Source organism: Halichoeres trimaculatus, unplaced genomic scaffold (genome assembly GCF_033239565.1).
Source record: "Halichoeres trimaculatus isolate MK-OKI-2021-1 unplaced genomic scaffold, fHalTri1.1 fHalTri1_scaffold_4, whole genome shotgun sequence".
Lineage (NCBI taxonomy): Eukaryota > Metazoa > Chordata > Actinopteri > Labriformes > Labridae > Halichoeres > Halichoeres trimaculatus.
In genome coordinates, this window is record NW_027437182.1 from 25131814 (window position 1) to 25149822 (window position 18009).

Here is an 18009-nt window from a genome sequence, read left to right on the forward strand (position 1 = left end):
ACCCACATGATGGATTAAAAGACTGTTTGATGAAATTCTGCTTCATATAGACTATGGTCACAAGCTCCAGGAACACCTCTTAGGACAGAAAAAGGAAGTGAAAAATCAGAAAGAGGGAGAAGTAGTTCAGAATAGAGGAGATGGAAGATGAGATGAAGAGGTGGGTTGGACAACATCCTCTGCTTTTTCCCCCAATCTTGAAAGAAGGGTACTGGAGAGTCGTCTTTCAGGAATATTTTAATAACGCTGCAGTGAAAGCACACCCATGAGGCACGCGGGTACAAGCTGAACCCATCAAATTAATCTCAGATAAATTTGCAAGTCATCATCATAATTTTAAATGTTTTAGAGACTGAATAAAAGATCAAAGAATAAAAGGAAGCAGTCTGATGACAAAGATGTACGATGAGAAGCAGCAGAAAGAACAGAAGAAAAAGGCGGTGGAGAGTTTGCATAGCAGACATATTTTGATAGGAAAAAGAAAAAGAAGCCTCATACGGACAGAGACAGACACGTGGAAGCAGGGAGACAGAAAAACTGGCAGGAGAGCTGCCTAACAAACTTTATATGCTGCTGCAGAGTCATACAGATTGATAGATTCATAAATAATGAATCAAGAAAAACAGGTAAAATAAACTCTGTAAATAGATGTGCTGTCTCGTCCTCTGCCCGCCGCCTAATGGATTGTGCCTGTGCACATCTTTGCTTCAGTTTATATTTATGTATGTGTGTTTCTGTGCATGCAGCTCCACTCGTGATCATTTGCCTGAGCCTTAGTCGTGATGCTCTGTGATGATGAGAGACAGCTCTATCCTACCTCCACAGAAACACACATTCAAGCACGTTTTGTCCGAGTTTAATCTACGCACGTACATCCATGCGTCATGATGGTGGTGAATATGATTCACTTTGCAAACCCTCGAGCTTGACAGATGGAAGTGAAAAGGGTCTTTCGCTTGTTTACCTGGAAGGAGCATGAAATGAAGACTGAAAATTGAAGATCATTCTCCTTTCAAAAAACTGCATAAGAAATAATTGTTTTTCTGCTGTTAAAATTCAGACACCACTTCATTTGCTGTGACAGCTTTTGACGAACCAATCAGGCTGTAGTGGTTTGCAAATGCTTATTTTTTAGTAGCACGCCCAGTGCTCCTTTTAAACAGCAACACTAAAAAGGACAACATGAAAAGAAAAATCCTGTGTTTGGAGTTTGTGGTCTTCATTTTGGGGATTTTCTGGGTTTGATTGAGAGCACTGCTGGAGGGAGTTTTTAGGCCCTCTAAAGTTTCTCTGTATTAAAACACTGACAAATCAGAGCAAACAAGAGACTCAGATTTTATATGAAAAAGGCAGATTACCAAAGGGATGTGCTGGGATCAAAGCTTCATTATTGCTTTAGTTCTTAAGTCTGCTGTTGACTTTGATTTTCTGGACTGCTTTCCTTCTTCCCCCCATCTTTTTTATGTCAACCAGTCCTTATAATCTAAATCTGAGAGACAGCAGATCACTTAGTGTCAACCAAATGATTAAGTCTCTTTGTAATTCATTGTGGGATTCAACAAAAGAGGGAGCACAGCTGTGTTGCCTTATCTCCCGTTTCATACTCTACAGGGAAAAACTACTCGTCCTCATCGGTGCAGTAGGGCTGTCCATCAATACCTCCCACTCTCCACTGCACTCTCGCCAACTCCCTCCATCTCATTTCTTAATCTTCACAACTCAGTGGTTCAACTATCTTTCCTTTTACTCCTCATTCTGTTGCACTTCTCCTCTGGACTGCTCCTTCTCCTATAATCTACATTTCTTCACTTTTTTTTTTTCGACTCCATTTTATCTTTTCCATCTCCAAGACGACTTCATAGAGCCAACTTTTTCCTGAGATCTTGCAGGAAAAAAAAAAAAGTCAGCATACCAACTTACCCTGCAGAGTGAGAGTGTGCGCCTCTAAATTGCTTCCTCCAGAAACATGCCAAATGTACGTACTGTTTGTACGCCACAGCTCAGCAGGTACTCACAAAGCCAACAAAGGTGAAAGGTCATACAGTCTCCTAACTTGTTCTCACAGTTAGTCACACACACACACATGCAAAGCTCCTCACACTGCAAACAAAGTCTGGAAACAACAATGACACAACTCAGTAGCCACGTATACATGGACCCAAATATTCCGCTTGCACTCGGTTTATTTGCTCAAACGGAAAGAATTTAACCTTTGTATACACCTCATTCTGAAAGAAAAGTGCCAATCTGAATGGACATTTAATCGGTTCCACAGGGGTGTAATATTTCTTTTCCCAAACTGATTGAGGTGTCATGTATCCACTCAAATGGAAAGTTGTCAGGGTGCGTTCTTTCAGCGCATGCTCAGATATGACGTGAGATGCAACTAGAGACGTTCCTCAATTTGTTTACGTTTGTTTGGACATGCCCCATTTACTATTCTGTTTGATTATAGCGGTGCATGTAGACCAGAGATTGGAATATCCCTTTCCATGTATACTATTGTTTTCGGAAAAGTAATTCAGAAAGATTGAATCCATGAAACCGCGGCTAGTGATGTGTGCATCCCTATAAGCCCTTCACAGGATCCAGTACGTCATGGTTTGGAGATGTTGAGGAAGTGAGGGGAGAGCGGATTTTAATGTTTCGCCTAAATGTGAGTTTGCTGCCTGGAAGACATCCAGTGTACTGTTTTACTCTAAATTATTAAAAGCTGCCTCTTATTGCAGCAGGGACTGAAATAGTTTAGAGGCCACTGACTATAGCTGTTGGCACGTAACTATATAATTTATAATCACAGCTATTCTACAGCTCATTGTGGTATCTTGTGTGAAACGCTTAAAGGCTGCCATGACCACAAAAAACACTGCCACTTAAAAAAACAAGTGTCAGGACAAATCTAAATTTGAAAAGGATCTGAATTGTCTTTGTGAACATGCTTGATCTTGCTGGTGCGAGCTCAGCGACATGCAGTGTCCTGGTATTCTGTGGGGCAGATGACAGAAGCCACCTCTAGCGATCACCCTGACAAAGGCTCCCTGAGCGAGCTCTACTGACAGCCCTCCTCTGCAATGCAAATACCCACTTCCACATGAGCAGGCCCATCACTAGCACTCCCCATACACTTGTATTCCGTGTCATTACCCCCAGGGACCCTCACACACGCTGTTCCTCTTCTCTACCCTCCATACCTCACGCTGCTGCCCTTATCTGGGATGCGAAGGAAGACTGGGGCTTAAAACAAATCAGTCGGCCTGGCTGATGTGTTGGTAGCCATGAAGGAGCGCTGCCACAGGCTGTTTCCACTCATGTCTGCTGTCAGTCACACTCCTCTCCCTGCCCTCCAGCCTTGTGGACTGTATTTCATTAGTCCTGATTTTTGCTGACAAATGCTGGCTATCGTGCTGTGCAGCCCCTTACCCTCTCTGCGGACAGCACACCAAAGCCTGGATAGATCTGCCTTACAAATGAACTCCCCCTGGTTCCACCGCACAACTGTGTGCAGCTGTGTGTGTGTGTGGACACAGAGACATTCATACATAAACACAGAGGGAAGCAAAATGACTATTTTAACATTGAAGGTGTAGCTTCAAGCTGTCAACATGACCCTATGTCTCCGTCTCCTTCCTCTCCTCTTTTCTCAGTATCTCAACTCTTCTGTCACTTCGCCCTCCTCTAATCTCTCACTCACCCCTTACTCACCCTCCTCTCTCCCTCCTACAGGCACAGGGTCCAGCCAGTGGGATGTCAACTTTGATTAGCCATGTTGGGTGATGCGTTTTAAGTACGTCCTTTATTATTGAGCAAAGTTACAAGCGCTCAGCTACACTTTCCTGAGCCTCTTAAACTATCATCTTGTATGTTTAGGTCAGCTAATCTTTCCCCCTCTTTCAATGTCCACAGAGAAGAAGCACAGCCATAGTTTTTTTCCTCTTAGAGCTGACATCGCATGAGGCCAAACATCGCCTGTGTTAGATGTCAGGCAAAACCAGGACCAACACCCTCTTAAAGATATACACAATTTTGAAATTAAAGGTAACACTTTACTTTAGAGGTCTGCAAATTTAATCGCTCTTAGGTAATAACTAGACAAAGTTTTTTCTTATTTCTTTGAATATCCCGAAATTTCATGAGAATCTTGGTGAGTATCACATCTGAAGCCTTCAGTTGTATCATGTAAAACATTAAAGGCCTAATCATAAAGGTTTATCATTTTGCATGTGATCCCAATTATGCATATCAACAAACTCAGTACTAAAGAACTTGGTGAAATTAAATAAAAAATAGCTAACTTTCTACTGCTTATTGGGAAATTGAATTATTCACGTCACATTTCAAAGGTAATTTTCAGAGGAAACAATGAACCTAACTTCTGTATTCAAGAACCAAGCAGCTATTTATCACATGCTTCTCTGGAAAAGGCAGAAACATTGGGATATTTCTAAAAACATTTTGTGGTGGGTTGTGATTTAATTTCAAATAAATTATTTGATTATTAACACATTCTTACCTGACAACTTGGAGTAAATTTCAAAGAAACTGAAAAAAAAGTAACCTACCAATTGTGACTTGCGACAATTAATTTGGACATTATTTTAAAGAAGTTATGTGCTAATTTCAAATAAATAAGAAAACACTTTGTCTAACTATTACCCAAGTGTGATGAAATTAGCGGACCCCTAAAGTTAAGTGTTTCCAAATTAAAAAATTTGCAGGAAAAATTCTTTGGACTTTGGATCTAAAAATGACCTTTTTTTCTCTTTATCAAATCTTTGTTGTCTGTTTCAGGTCAGATGATTCACAATGGTTCAGAGAGAAATCAGAGCCATCATGGAGCATCTAGTGCCATGGTGGCATTATGTATCGCAAGGCACATTTCAAGACAGCCCAGTCAACAAGTCAGGAGTAATGTGCATCCTGTGTCACACTTAAAAACTATCACCTAAACACTTTGGTAATTTGCTAATCGAACTAGTTGCTGCCACTAACTGAATCACAAAAGCTGACAGAGCACCTTTACTGGAGTGTGTGGATCTCCACAGACCTATGACTTGGATTCAATAGACTTTCTTCGGATGCCATGTTTTGACCTGTTATGGTCAAATTTACCATTTTACTTTACAAATTCAGGGAACAACAGTTTAACACAAACAGGGCCTGCATGAAACAGAAAAGCAACCAAATATCAGTGTTATCCTTATGGTATCAGACCACACTGGCGTCGCACTGCAGCATATATTTGAATAATTAATCCAAAAGTCAGGATCATAAAGTACACATACAAAGTTTTTGAGACAAGTTTGTTCAGATTCTGGAGGACATTTTGGACTAAAAGATCTCCAGGGACCTTTGAATTGTGTCTTTGCTTGTTTAACAGTAATATAATTCAAAAGAAGGACATCTACCCCTTAAAAATCCTGACATAATGTTAAACCAGAAGGCCAAAAGAAACTAGATCAAAAGTTACCTCCCAACCCAGAGGAGTGGGTTGATATTCAGAGGGTGCCACCCTCTTATGTTTGTATTTATGTGAAACGTGGCAGTTTATGTTTTGCTTTCATTGAATAAGTATAAAGTAAAAGTAAAATGTTAAAAAGTACATTTCACTACATTCATTTGATCCCCAGATCAAGACAGTAAAAAGAATTGCTCTACATGCTCATTATGGACCCGCTAACAGTGTCAACATGTAACTGAATTGCGTAACATGGTATTAAAATGTGATGAATCATGACCAAAAACTGCTGTTAATGTTATATTAATTGAATAGAATCATAGTTCTCGTGCTCCGGTATAAACACAATACTCCTCATTGTGAAAGTTTGGGCGACAGGTTTGCCTAACTGCTGCTTATAGAGGATGTACAAAGGCTCTCTGGATTTCATTTTCTGCCCACACACAAATACATGCATGGCACCTGTGAACACAAGGACACACTCTTGCACAGACACATACCCCAAACCTCTTCACAGGGCCACAGTTTATTATCCAGGCGCTTTGTTCTCTGCCCCTCAATCCTGCTCTCTCTTTGTGTGTGCAGAGTTTGGCATGACTGTAAGGGTCTGGAGAGGGACCCACAGATGGATTGTCAGTCAGAATCTGGGCCTTGCCTCTTGCCTGGGTCTGCAGAGCCAGGCCTGGATTTAAACCAGACTCATCTGGTTCTGCTCCACTGATACAGGTTAGCTTCACAGGGCCATGCTGACATAACATCATCCAAATAAGGATTCAAAATAAGCTGGGCCAGAATGGTTTAGTCTAGTTACAAGCAATAACCTTCAAAGTCAAAAACAAACCTACCCAAATACATAAATACTTCTCCTCCTTTAGACTTGAAATCAGCGTTATAACCCAGATCCAAACTGTGCCACATGATTGAATTTCACAGACAGGCAGGGAAGCAGTCTCCAGCCACAACCAGAAATAGGTTAAATAGACTAAAAATATATAAAAACATTAATAATTCAGCCTTTTGCTAACCTGTGCTATTCTGGAAAAAATAGCACACTTCTCACCGTGGAGTGGCATAATGGGCAGGGTGTGCACGGGATTATTTTGGTATTTCAAAACTACTTCTCCCCACAAGAGCCAGATAGTGAGATGTAGCCTGAGCAGAGGGAGGGGGAGCAGTATTGTAATGTCATCAGCGCTAACGTCACACATGGGTTCAAATAACGGTCAACTGTTACTCAAAGTTTTGGGAGGGGATTTGCTTCAAATACAGTCACAATGGCTGTAATACCCTGTTCCATTTGGCTGTAAAAATATCTATTTCTCTTTTTTTATTCTCAACCAAAGACACCCTATGCTCCTGTTTGTTGCAGTTTTTTAACGAATAGAAATTATTAAATGAAATACATACTTGGTGGGAACCACACATCCAAACCTTTGCATATCAGTGTAAACTTTTATGATGAAACACATTTTCTGTGGATGCTGTTTATTCTCCCAAAGCAGGTGCAGAGTGCAGATCCTCCTCTTTTCTCCAAACACCCTTGGAAGCCAATTCCCTGGGGAGAGGAAGGCTTCTCTAAATATGTGGCTAATCTACCACACAGAAAAAGGAGCTGAACAAAAGAGGGGCGTGTGTGTGTGTGTGTGTGTGTGTGTGTGTGTGTGTGTGTGTGTGTGTGTGTGTGTGTGTGTGTGTGTGTGTGTGTGTGTGTACAAAGAGCAACAGTAGGACAGAAAGAGACAAGAAGTGAGAAACCAGCAATGTGGTAAAACTCCAACACTTCCCCTGTGCTTTACTGTACATTTCTGGGACCTGCACCCGTGTGTATACATGTGTGTGGAAATAAGTGAAGAAATATAGTTTGGTTGTGCTCACTGCAACTGGCCAACAACTAACAGTGTTGTTCATCAGTCTATTCCAGAAACACAATTCGCACTCACCACTCACACATACACAAGAGCCTCTATCCTCCAGACTTCTTATATCACCACCTGCTCCCTCTATTCATCAGTGTGCTTTCACTCTGGTAATAAGTTCCTCGACAGGCCAGGTCACAGACATAAAACCAGGGAAGTTCCACTCACCGCAAAGCTCTCTTTAGTCCCAATGTATCAACAAAAGGCCGTTAAAAAGGACAACAGAGGCAGACTTCAGTACATCATCCTGCTTAGCTTACCAGTGGTAGGTTTGTTTATGACCAAATACAACCAAAGAGATTATTTTAGTAATACTAAAGACATCTTAATCCTTACTGATAACCAGTAACTTTTTTGTGCGTAACTCTTGAAAGATCTGGTCTTTCTGTAACAGTAGCCACGTATTCATGGACTCAAATATTCCGCTTGCATTCGGTTTATTTGCTCAAACGGAAACAATTTAACCTTTGTATACACCTCATTCTGAAAGAAAAGTGCCAATCTGAAAGGACATTTAATCGGTTTCACAGGGGTGGAATATTCCTTTCCCCAAACCGATTGAGGTATCGTGTATCCACTCAAACAGAAAGTTGTCAGGGTGCGTTCTTTCAGCGCATGCTCAGATATGACGTAAGACGCAACTAGAGACGTTCCTCAACTTTAAAATTGGTCGCGAGCCGTCAGCACTGGACTGCTGCGGAAAGTTTGTTTTTGATCCAAACTTTGAAAGAAATGAACATAATATCAAGACTGGACGGACGACAAACTCGCAATACGGAGTATTGCAACACCGTGATAAACAAACTGTCCTCCTCCAGCTTTGATAAATCTTGTGATGTTTACGTTTCTGCGCATGCCCCATTCACTATTCTGTTTGATTGTAGCAGCGCATGTAGACCAGAGATTGGAATATTCCTTTCCATGTATACTATTGTTTTTGGAAAAGTCATTCTGAAAGATTCCATTCTGAAAGATTCCATTCGGAAAGACGAAAAACTCTTCATGTAACCATGGCTACTGATTCCCAACCAGTGGACCGCGCCCCCCTGGTGGGCCACAGAGGTATTCCAAGTTGGCCACAAATCATTTTTTAAAACAATATGATTTTTGTCGGGGGTGTAATTATATAGAAATAAATTCTCAAAAAAATAAAGTTGAATGTTGAATCTCAGATACTCACAAAACAATATTAAAAATGTTCAAAGATTATTTTCATTATCATGTTAATTTTTTTCCTTCAAGTTTTAGACATGTGACTAGAAAATGAGAGATATGAACTTTAATTGTTACTGGTTGGATCACTTCGCAACAGGACCACATTTCAGTATTCAGTTTGGTCCTTTTGTTCATTCTGCAATTTAAAAAAAAGTTATCTGAGAACGCATTACATGGCCTCCATATTTATGGGGTCGGAAATGGGCCGCAAACATTTTTGAGACTTAAAAGTGAGTTAGCAAAGGTTGGGAACCACTGCTCTATAATAAACGTAAACACATCTGCCCAATGGCTGAAATTTGTTTGTAAAATAACAAGTAAAGAAAAAGTCGGGCAGGCAGGAAAAAGGAGCAATTTGTGCTTTAAACTCAGATGTAAATTACCCCAAACAACTGACTGTATAATTCAGAGAGATAAATGAAAAAAAGACCTTGACCATGCCTGCTTTAAATTCCACTTCACTATGATCATCTTCCTGAAAACACACTCACACACACACACACACACACACACACACACACACACACACACACACACACACACACACACTGTCTGCTGTTACCCAAAGGCAAAATTCTTGAGTCCCCTCTCCCTGACTCGTGGCCTCCAATCCTGCCAGCACCAATTGGCTTCACGCTGACCAGTCCGCTCCTCTCCCATCCCCACTGCTGCCCACTCAAGAAAAGCACATACAGTACACACTCACACACACACACACAATCATACAATTCACTACACTTAGCCGGCCAACCTTCACAGAGTGTATAGCAGTGAATTATTCAGCCTTTGCAGCAGCTACGCTAGCGTGGCATTGCTGTTGTTGATAAACAGGTGGACAGAAAGCACCCCAAAATATGGACGAATGTTGTGTTTCTGCCAGTGTGTGTGTGTGTGTGTGTGTGTGTGTGTGTGTGTGTGTGTGTGTGTGTTTATGTGTGTGTAAGTGCGTGCAAAGCCCAATGGAAGGCTAGGCAGGCTGCAGCGTGTCGAGGAACAGCTCGCACGGAAGCCTCAATTTCCGCAGCACAAGGTCGGCCACTCTCTGCAACACGGCCATGCTCTGCTCCTCGATTCTCATACATCCTATTATAGCAAAGCTGAGCACTGGCACATACACACAATAATACATACAAGGGCTGGTAAATTCATGCCTGCACATGTACACAAACACACAGGAACACAAACAGTGCAGGTGTGTGTGCGGCAAAGGGCACCGTGCAAGAGCGAGAGAGCAGAAGACACAGAAATGGAGACAGAGAGAGACGGAGGCAATTGAGAGGGAGGGGATCTACTTAGAGTGTTGACATTGCAGGAGCCCACATGTGTGTGCCGAAGCATAATCTTCTCCCTGTTCTCATTGGGTTTTTAATGCGGGTGCTATTTCCATAAACCTGCCTCCTGAATCACTGCCAGCCTCTTACACTCCCCCCAGGTTGAGCTGTGCTAATACTAGGAGTAAATGCATGCCGCAAACACATTCCCACCATTGCCTCTCCAAGACAATCACTGTTGTACACAATGCTACCATGACGGAAAGGGGAGGGGGGCATGCTTTTCTGTGCTACAGGATATAGACTTGCTGCAGCAGCTGAGATTATTTCTTGGATCAGCTGGATTTGAGGAGTGGCAATGAGAGGACAGTGAGTTTGAGGAGGAGGAAGGAGGTGGATGGGTTGAAGGATACAGGAATTTGTCATGATGCTGAGAAGGGTGGAGAAAATCTCCAGTGGACTTCTGTGGAGAGCACTGTAAGGCTTAATAATCACTGGGTCTCAAATCAAAGTCTTAGCTTTTCATAACAATGTCAGGAAAAAAAAACAATCAACATGGAGGTCATCGGGGGCTGCTCTGATTTTATTTGAGAGAAAAATACTGATTGTAGGATTTTCAACCAAGCACACGCAAACATATTCAGATACACAAAAGCACTCATGGTTATGTAATATGAAAAGTAGTGCATCTCTGTCAGCTCCAAACAAGCACGAAACAGCACACAAATAATATAATCAGGCCTGACTGTTGTGGGTGGTGTGTGTGATCACGGCAAGCTGCCATGTGCACATGTTTTTCTCTCCACCTTTACACTCTGCTATCTGTATCTACATAGGCCTGGCTGCAATGCAAAGCCAGCTTACCACGCAAGCACAAACACACACACACACAGCTAATAGAGCCAAGCGACACACACCTGGTAAACTGTCAGAGCTTCTCTTATTCTGTGGCCAAACTTATGTCAGGCACACGTGTCCCCAAGGTTCCCATCACACTTCACCGCAGGAATCTATATTCCAGTCCAGTACACTTCCATTAGGCCATACTGTTCCCTTCAGCAGCTAATGTGTAACAGGGGGGACATGGATAATAACATCCAGGAACACAAGTGCTTCTTCCAGATAATAAGAGGACACGCACAAGAGGTTGTGTGTGTTTCTCAACTAGGGCCTCCTTGCTAACATTTGAGGATATGCAGACATGCAACATTTGGTAGAGTCCCTTTGGTAACATAGCATTCTCTGAGGAATATAACCAAAAAAAAAACAATCTTTTAAGTGATTATCACAGCCTAATTTTTATGACCAGCATTTTAATTACTTTCTTAATAAATGAGGAAAACATGGAGGTCTTGTTTTGTTAGAGTTTACTTTTACTGTGGTTTTATGTCAGACACAAACAACAAACAGGCAAATCATAGAAAATGATGCATGCATGGCCTAGAGGTGAAGCGAAGCGCATAAAAAGAGAAGCAGAGGGAGCTTGATTGAGTTCTACGCTGTATTTACTAAGTCAAACCACAAATCTAAGCTCAGAGTTAATTTGGTTTGAGCAGTACAAGTTGAACACAAATTATTTCTACTTTTTTTCTACTTATTGTTATACTTTTGTATATCTAATGAGACCACTCAGGTGTATGTTATTTTGGTTTAATTGTAGTTTCTAGCTGAGCTATGACATTTAACACATCAGTGGCTACAAGGGAATTCATTGATAAAAGAAAATGCATGGATTCAAGCTTGTTTTTAACCTATTATCTTGTTCATTTAACAAAATTATATGGCTTACGTTACCACAAGAGCACAAAGCTAAAATAAAGTACGACTTCAAGTAAGATTTTTAATGGCATGTTTTGAGTTTTAATAAGTAATATTACTTTGAAAAAAAATACTAAATCACAGCTGCTGATCCTTCAATCACTTGATTCATAGTTTCACCAATCAATAACTGGCTGCCCATCAAAATACTTGTTAGCTACAGCTTTAATCCCTACGATGGTGGGACAGTTTGTGATGTGGGATCATCAAGGCCCCAAAAGTTCAGCGTAGCTTGTTAGAGGGTTCATGCAAGGTTCTGCTCATTTGCAACAAGCCTGTTGCAAATGGATTTTGATGGACTGACATGAAATCAGAAACAGATATTCAAAATTACAGACAAGGAAGAGTAACCAAACCAGAGAAATATTAACCATGCAGGGGTTACTGAGCGAACATGGACGTTAATATCTCATAACTCCTCTCCGGAGAAACCTAGTTTATATTAATTGCACCTTAGCCTGTGGCAAATAGCATATCAAACAGGATTTTGCAAACCAATAACTAGCATATCTACTTACCATCAAGCAGTGAAGCAACAGGGGTCAAATCATAACAGATTTAGGAGCAGGGAGGCTCAAGAGGGGGGAACGGGGAAGGTAATGGGAAATACAAAATGTAGCTTTGGAAGTAATAAAAAATTCTCTCTATTATATTATATTATATCATATTATATTATAGTATAGTATAGTATAGTTTAGTATAGTATTATTTTTTTTATTATTTTAGATACTTTCTTTTATTGTTCTGATCACGATTATCTACCAAATGTAGAAGTGTTATATAGGCCGTTCTTTTCTTAGTCTGTAGTGACAGGTTCAATGAGATTTTTAGGAAAATGTGCACTATGTGCATCAATGTTGCCCTACTTGAGCTGAATAAGGCTGCAGTATCATAGCATGCTCTGTGTTTCCTCAGACCACTGGTGTTCGTATGTATGTGTGTGAAGTCAAAGTGAAGGGAAGAGCGGAGCAGCCTTGCCTGTGAGGCCTGACACCCATCAATGTCAGCCTGTTACATTTCTATGACACGTTCTGTCTCGAGGAGAGCAGTGCTAGGAAAGAGGGGAGACAGGAGGATGTGGGGTGGACAGGACTGGGTGGGTTGCATTCGAGAGGGTTGAGGGGGAAAGTCAGCGGGAGGGCTAAAGCTGGACTGAAAGGTACAAGAAAAGGGGTTTTATTTGTCACAAGTGATACAGGACAACTTAAAAAAATGGAGTGAGAGACAGTGTGTGTGTGTGTGTGTGTGTGTGTGTGTGTGTGTGTGTGTGTGTGTGTGTGTGTGTGTGTGTGTGTGTGTGTGTGTGTGTGTGTGTGTGTGTGTGTGTGTGCGTACGCACAAAAACTCAGAGCTGGTGTGACATAAAGAGAATCTGCAGGACTTTAATTTCTACATAGACTACTATGGCTGAGAAGTCTTTAAACGTTATCTCTTGACCAGCTTTAAGTGATTCAATTTATAGCTTGTGTTGTTAACGTCATTTGGATAAATGTTCGACCTTTCAAAGCCCACATGGTTTGGAGGTCTGCTTTTCTGTAAGAACACACAGCGCAGAGCAACAAGAGCATCAGCCTTGTATGTTTCTGTGCCTCAGCTTTCATGCATCTTGTTTTTACATTCAGCAGCATCAACTGTTTAATCCCAATGGATGATCTACTCTTGACATGTGGATACCCTACAGAGGCTAGCAGTAGAGAAAGGGTACAAAATAATGAGAATGAAATGTGGGCCGGATCACAGACAGTAGATTAATTATTCTTCTTTCAACCACAACCTCTCATGTTTGCATCCTCTTAATACAAGAGCACTTATTTCCTTTCTTGGTATAGCATCTTAATATTCAAATGCAGAGGAAAAGGACTGAGACATTGCCCTGCAGCCTCATGCTGAGCTAATTTGCAGGATAAATGAAACAACTTTTTTTTTCAAGAAAGCCACTAGAAAGATGTCAAAAGTTTGTGCTAGTTGTATTTGCATGATTAACTGTAACATGTGCCTTTTGGCTGGGCTTCTCATGCTCTTTGTCTTCTATTAGAGGTACTGCTGGGAGTGAGGGGGAGGGTGATGGGATGGGGATGAGTAGAGCTGTACTGATGTTTCTCTCTGGTGAAAGCTTGATCTAACCATGTTAAGCCATGCTGTCTCTGCAGGGAGCCTCCTCTAACCAACCCTTCATCCTCATGTCTCTTTCTGTTAACACTTGTGAGGTTCCCACACAGATAGAGCCATGCACAAAGGTGTTCATATTTTTCATCCAATGAATTCTTTTATTATGATTATTCTAAACACTGCCTGACATTGACTTCATTTGAAGCACCTGAAATACAGAGCTTTGCTCCCTTACAACATAGTCATTCTGCAATATTGCTTCAAAAGTGTGAGCGGAGTGGGTCTGATCAATGCTGGCAGTATTCCCCGGAGAACAGACACATGGAAAAGTTAAAATCAGGCCTTCAAAAGACTGAGCTATTGATTGAATTGCCTTCTAAAGTGTTTTTCATCTCGGGGACCATGCATGGAGAATGCCGGCTGGTGTGGAGTTGGGTACAGATGGCATGGCTGACCAACATAGAGAAAAAGAGTGAGAAAGAGTGAGTGAGACAGATGAGAGGAAGAGAAAGACAGACACTTACCCCTGGCAGTGTTTTCTGTTCATGGAGGGCGTTCTGGGCTTTGATGGCCGATTCTCTGGCGCAGTAAGTGAGGAATGCACAACCTGAAACACGGATATACAACATGAAAACCAGCTTAGGATGGCAGATACCATAAAGGCATCATCATACCAACAAAAACATTGTAGGCTAACGATGAAGCCCTGAAAACACGCTCTGGCGAGGTTCCGCCTCGCAGAGGGTGTTTCACGCAGGTGGCTGCGTGAGTTCCAAATTAGCAAAATAAATAGTGCGTCACTTCAGAGAGCAGCAGTTCACCCAAAAACTTTCAAATTGTTTGAAATATGCTACTTACATTACCAGTAGTCCAATACCCACACACTTTCGATAAAAACGTGTCGCCCCCGTGGAAATAACGAAACACAAACGGACTCTGCGTCACCGTACGTTCCGGACACGTTAGGCGCGTGCTCTGAAGTCATAAGCTGCCCGGAGTGCCTGAGTGGGCCTCGATCTTTACAACCTTAAAATAACCTACTGAAATATCATGTATGAAAGAAAAATTAAACTGTTGCGTGTCCACTTTCTGTTGACGCCTATGGTACTGCAGGGTCTGAGGGTTCAACTGCTTTACAAAACTATGGCACCACACTCTACAGAACGCACAGGAAAAGTTTCCGTTTCAGTTCTTCCTAAATCAACATACTTGATGCGAAAGCCCTAAGATTTTCTGCAGTAGTGCAATTGTTTTTATCCGTTTTTCCATTACTAATTTAATTTCAATTTAATTTTCAGTATTTTGACTTTTTCAATAAAATCCCAGGATGTTGAGGCATTCTTTCTCATTATAAGTGTATATGTAATGATGCAAAAACAGTTTTGCTATTTGGAAATTACCAGAAAAAAATAAGGATTTAAAAGTAATATAAATGAGATGATAATAAAACTTTTTTTCAGAGCAACACCAGCATTAACTTAAGATCAGACATAAAATAGGCAATGTCAAGAGAAAATAAAGATACTATCACAGCAAAACAGAGTAATGTATGCTTGTCACAGGAAAATAACTACAGTATACATCTAGCAACTTTATGACAACAAGCAACATATGAGGTTGTGCAAGGAGAGTTTTGAGATAGGTGAGAGAAGGGAAAAATAAAACTACAATAAAAATGTGGAAGGTGGGAAGGGGTCTGTACAGCCTCACTATCCCTCATGCCATGACCTGTCAAAAGCTCCCAGCAGCCCGACCAGCATCCCTAACCCGAGTGGTTGTGACAGGACAGCAGTGGAGATAAAGGAAACACATCTGCAGGACTTTTTCTCTCCTTTTTTTATTTGATGAGTGTTAGGAGAGAAGGATGGAAGGATAGAAGAAGGGTGGGATCAGTGTGGGGATGGAGGAAGGAGGGAGGTACTGACAGAGAGGAGGTGAGGACAGGATGTGGTGTTAAAACTCTCCAGGGTGAATTCCTACTCCAAAACTTCAGGCATGCGCTACCTTGCCACACACACACACACACACACACACACACACACACACACACACACACACACACACACACACACACACACACACACACACACACACACACACCAGTCAGAACACCCACCATGCAAGAATGTTAAGCATCCACATGCACACAACATCTGTCAAAAATCATTGCATACACAAAAAAAGCCACACAGAGGAAGTGTGAGAAAGTGAATGCAGCATCGAGGCAATCATCCCCCCCACTGTCTGAATAAATAGATTTGCTTGTGTTCTATTAATGAGGTTCATATGGGTTACTGTGCATCATATTTCTGCCACTCTGAAGACACTTTATTTGCAGCAGCTGCATTTTGGATCACATTTCACCAAACAAATGTATTCAGTGGGTGGTGATGTATCAGGTTTCTACACAGACAATATCCTAATCCATTTTTCCTTTTGCATACACTATTGCTTTCAACAAGGCAAATTCACTATGCATTGTCTTTCCAAGAGCCCATGGGTTAGGGTTATTCTGTTCTGTAACCTTTGCTCCTTTATTATAACCTCAACTCCTTTTCTGAGTGTATCAGAAAAGAAAGTTTGAAATGTCATGTCAGTCATTGATCCATTCAGTGAACTGTATCTTGATTTTCCTTTTCACACATAAGCCAAGGCATGCACAAAACTGTGTATGTGAAAAAGTTGCACATTTATAGACTGTTTATTTAGGTTTAAACTGAGTTCCTTCTTTTCTATTCCATGACACTTCTCCATTTGTTTGGGACAGTCTGTCAGCACCCTGCCAGGCTTTTCACCATAAGAAAGACAGATAGTGATGGAGCCTTTCCAGGGTCAGGACCTTAGAGGTGGCTGACTGTAGCACTGGTGTCCTCCCTGTAGCCTCCCTTGTCCCAACACCCCTAACCTAATGATTTCCAATAGCCACCAAGCAAATCACTCAATCACTCACACTGCTGCCTCACTCCTTGTTTCTCCTCTATGTCTGCTCGCAAAGAAAAACCAAGACTGCGTAAACAAATATCCTTGTTGTTTTTCAGTTTGTTTGTTTGTTTGTTTCTCAAATGGTTGAGGGTAATAGGAGGGAACGGGTCCGTTTCAGTGCTTGTTTTTCTCTCTTTTCCACTCTCTCTGGGCTTGTTGTTGGTTTACTTGACAAATGTTGGCCCTATCTCTGAATAAGAAACAAGTATTTTGCATTACAATCACAAACACGATTTATTTGTTAATGTGTAATGCATATAGGGCATCGAGAATAAATTAATAAGAACCACAACAGTGGCAAACAAAAGAGAAACATGAACTCCATTTAAATGTGATTCTGTGCTCTTTAATGTATGGCTTAATAAGAATTTGCAGGCCACAGGCGAAAAAGCTTTAACAAGTCCATAATTGGAATCCAAACACGTACAAATTGCCAGTGCTGCCTTGCATACCAAGTGCAGAAGTGTGCGTGGGGTGTGTGGGGGGGCATGATGAAATTGTTTGAAACACAACAAAAAGCCACTGTAATCGGAGCCTGCTGACACAGCAATGGGGGAAGCCTTCCCATTGTGAGGAGATGATCCTCTGCATCATCTGATAGAAGGCTAAAACAGCCTTATCGCACATACCGAATTCAGCTCCAAAGAGAAGAAACACTTCCCCTTCCTTTTTCTCCTTCTCCCTCCTCTCTCTTTTATCCACCATGTCTTCTTTCTTTTAGCCAAGTCAGATCTCCTTGTTTTTTTTTCTTCTCTTGATGATATATTTTTAAGGGTGTGTGTGTGTGTGTGTGTGTGTGTGTGTGTGTGTGTGTGTGTGTGTGTGTGTGTGTGTGTGTGTGTGTGTGTGGGCACTGGGAAACAGGGCTGAATCTCTTCCTTTTCACTGTGTTGAATTGGCATGTAATTAAAGAGCCGAACATGAGAGACAGAGAAAACGACAGGAAGTGAGTGTTAAAAGATACTATATAGTCGGGGCATTTACATTCCCCAAAACCAAGGCTCAGGTTCAGAGGAAAAGTTGGCCAATGTGCCCTAATTATATATTGCATACAAAACACATACAGCTACAATCTATCAAATAAAACATATATTCAAGTAAATAAATTAATGATAAATGTGCGTCTATTTTGCATTCATTGGAAGTTAAGAGGGATTTAACAGTTCCTTCAATTCTATAATTTGGCACCCAAGTGCCTCAAAACTGCTGTGGACATGTGATTGGATGGTTTTTCCAGGCAAAG

At 41.3% G+C, this 18009-nt stretch overlaps 1 protein-coding gene across 17 annotated transcripts in view; it reads right to left on the minus strand.

The window, feature by feature from the left end:
* Positions 1 to 18009, minus strand: part of celf5a (cugbp, Elav-like family member 5a) — a 215654-nt gene that overhangs the window by 183409 nt on the left and 14236 nt on the right. For all 17 annotated transcript variants that reach the window (XM_074667423.1, XM_074667418.1, XM_074667420.1 and 14 more), the window contains exon 2: positions 14309 to 14391. In XM_074667423.1, the coding sequence (XP_074523524.1) occupies positions 14309 to 14391 (83 nt within the window). The remainder of the gene's footprint in view (positions 1 to 14308; positions 14392 to 18009) is intronic.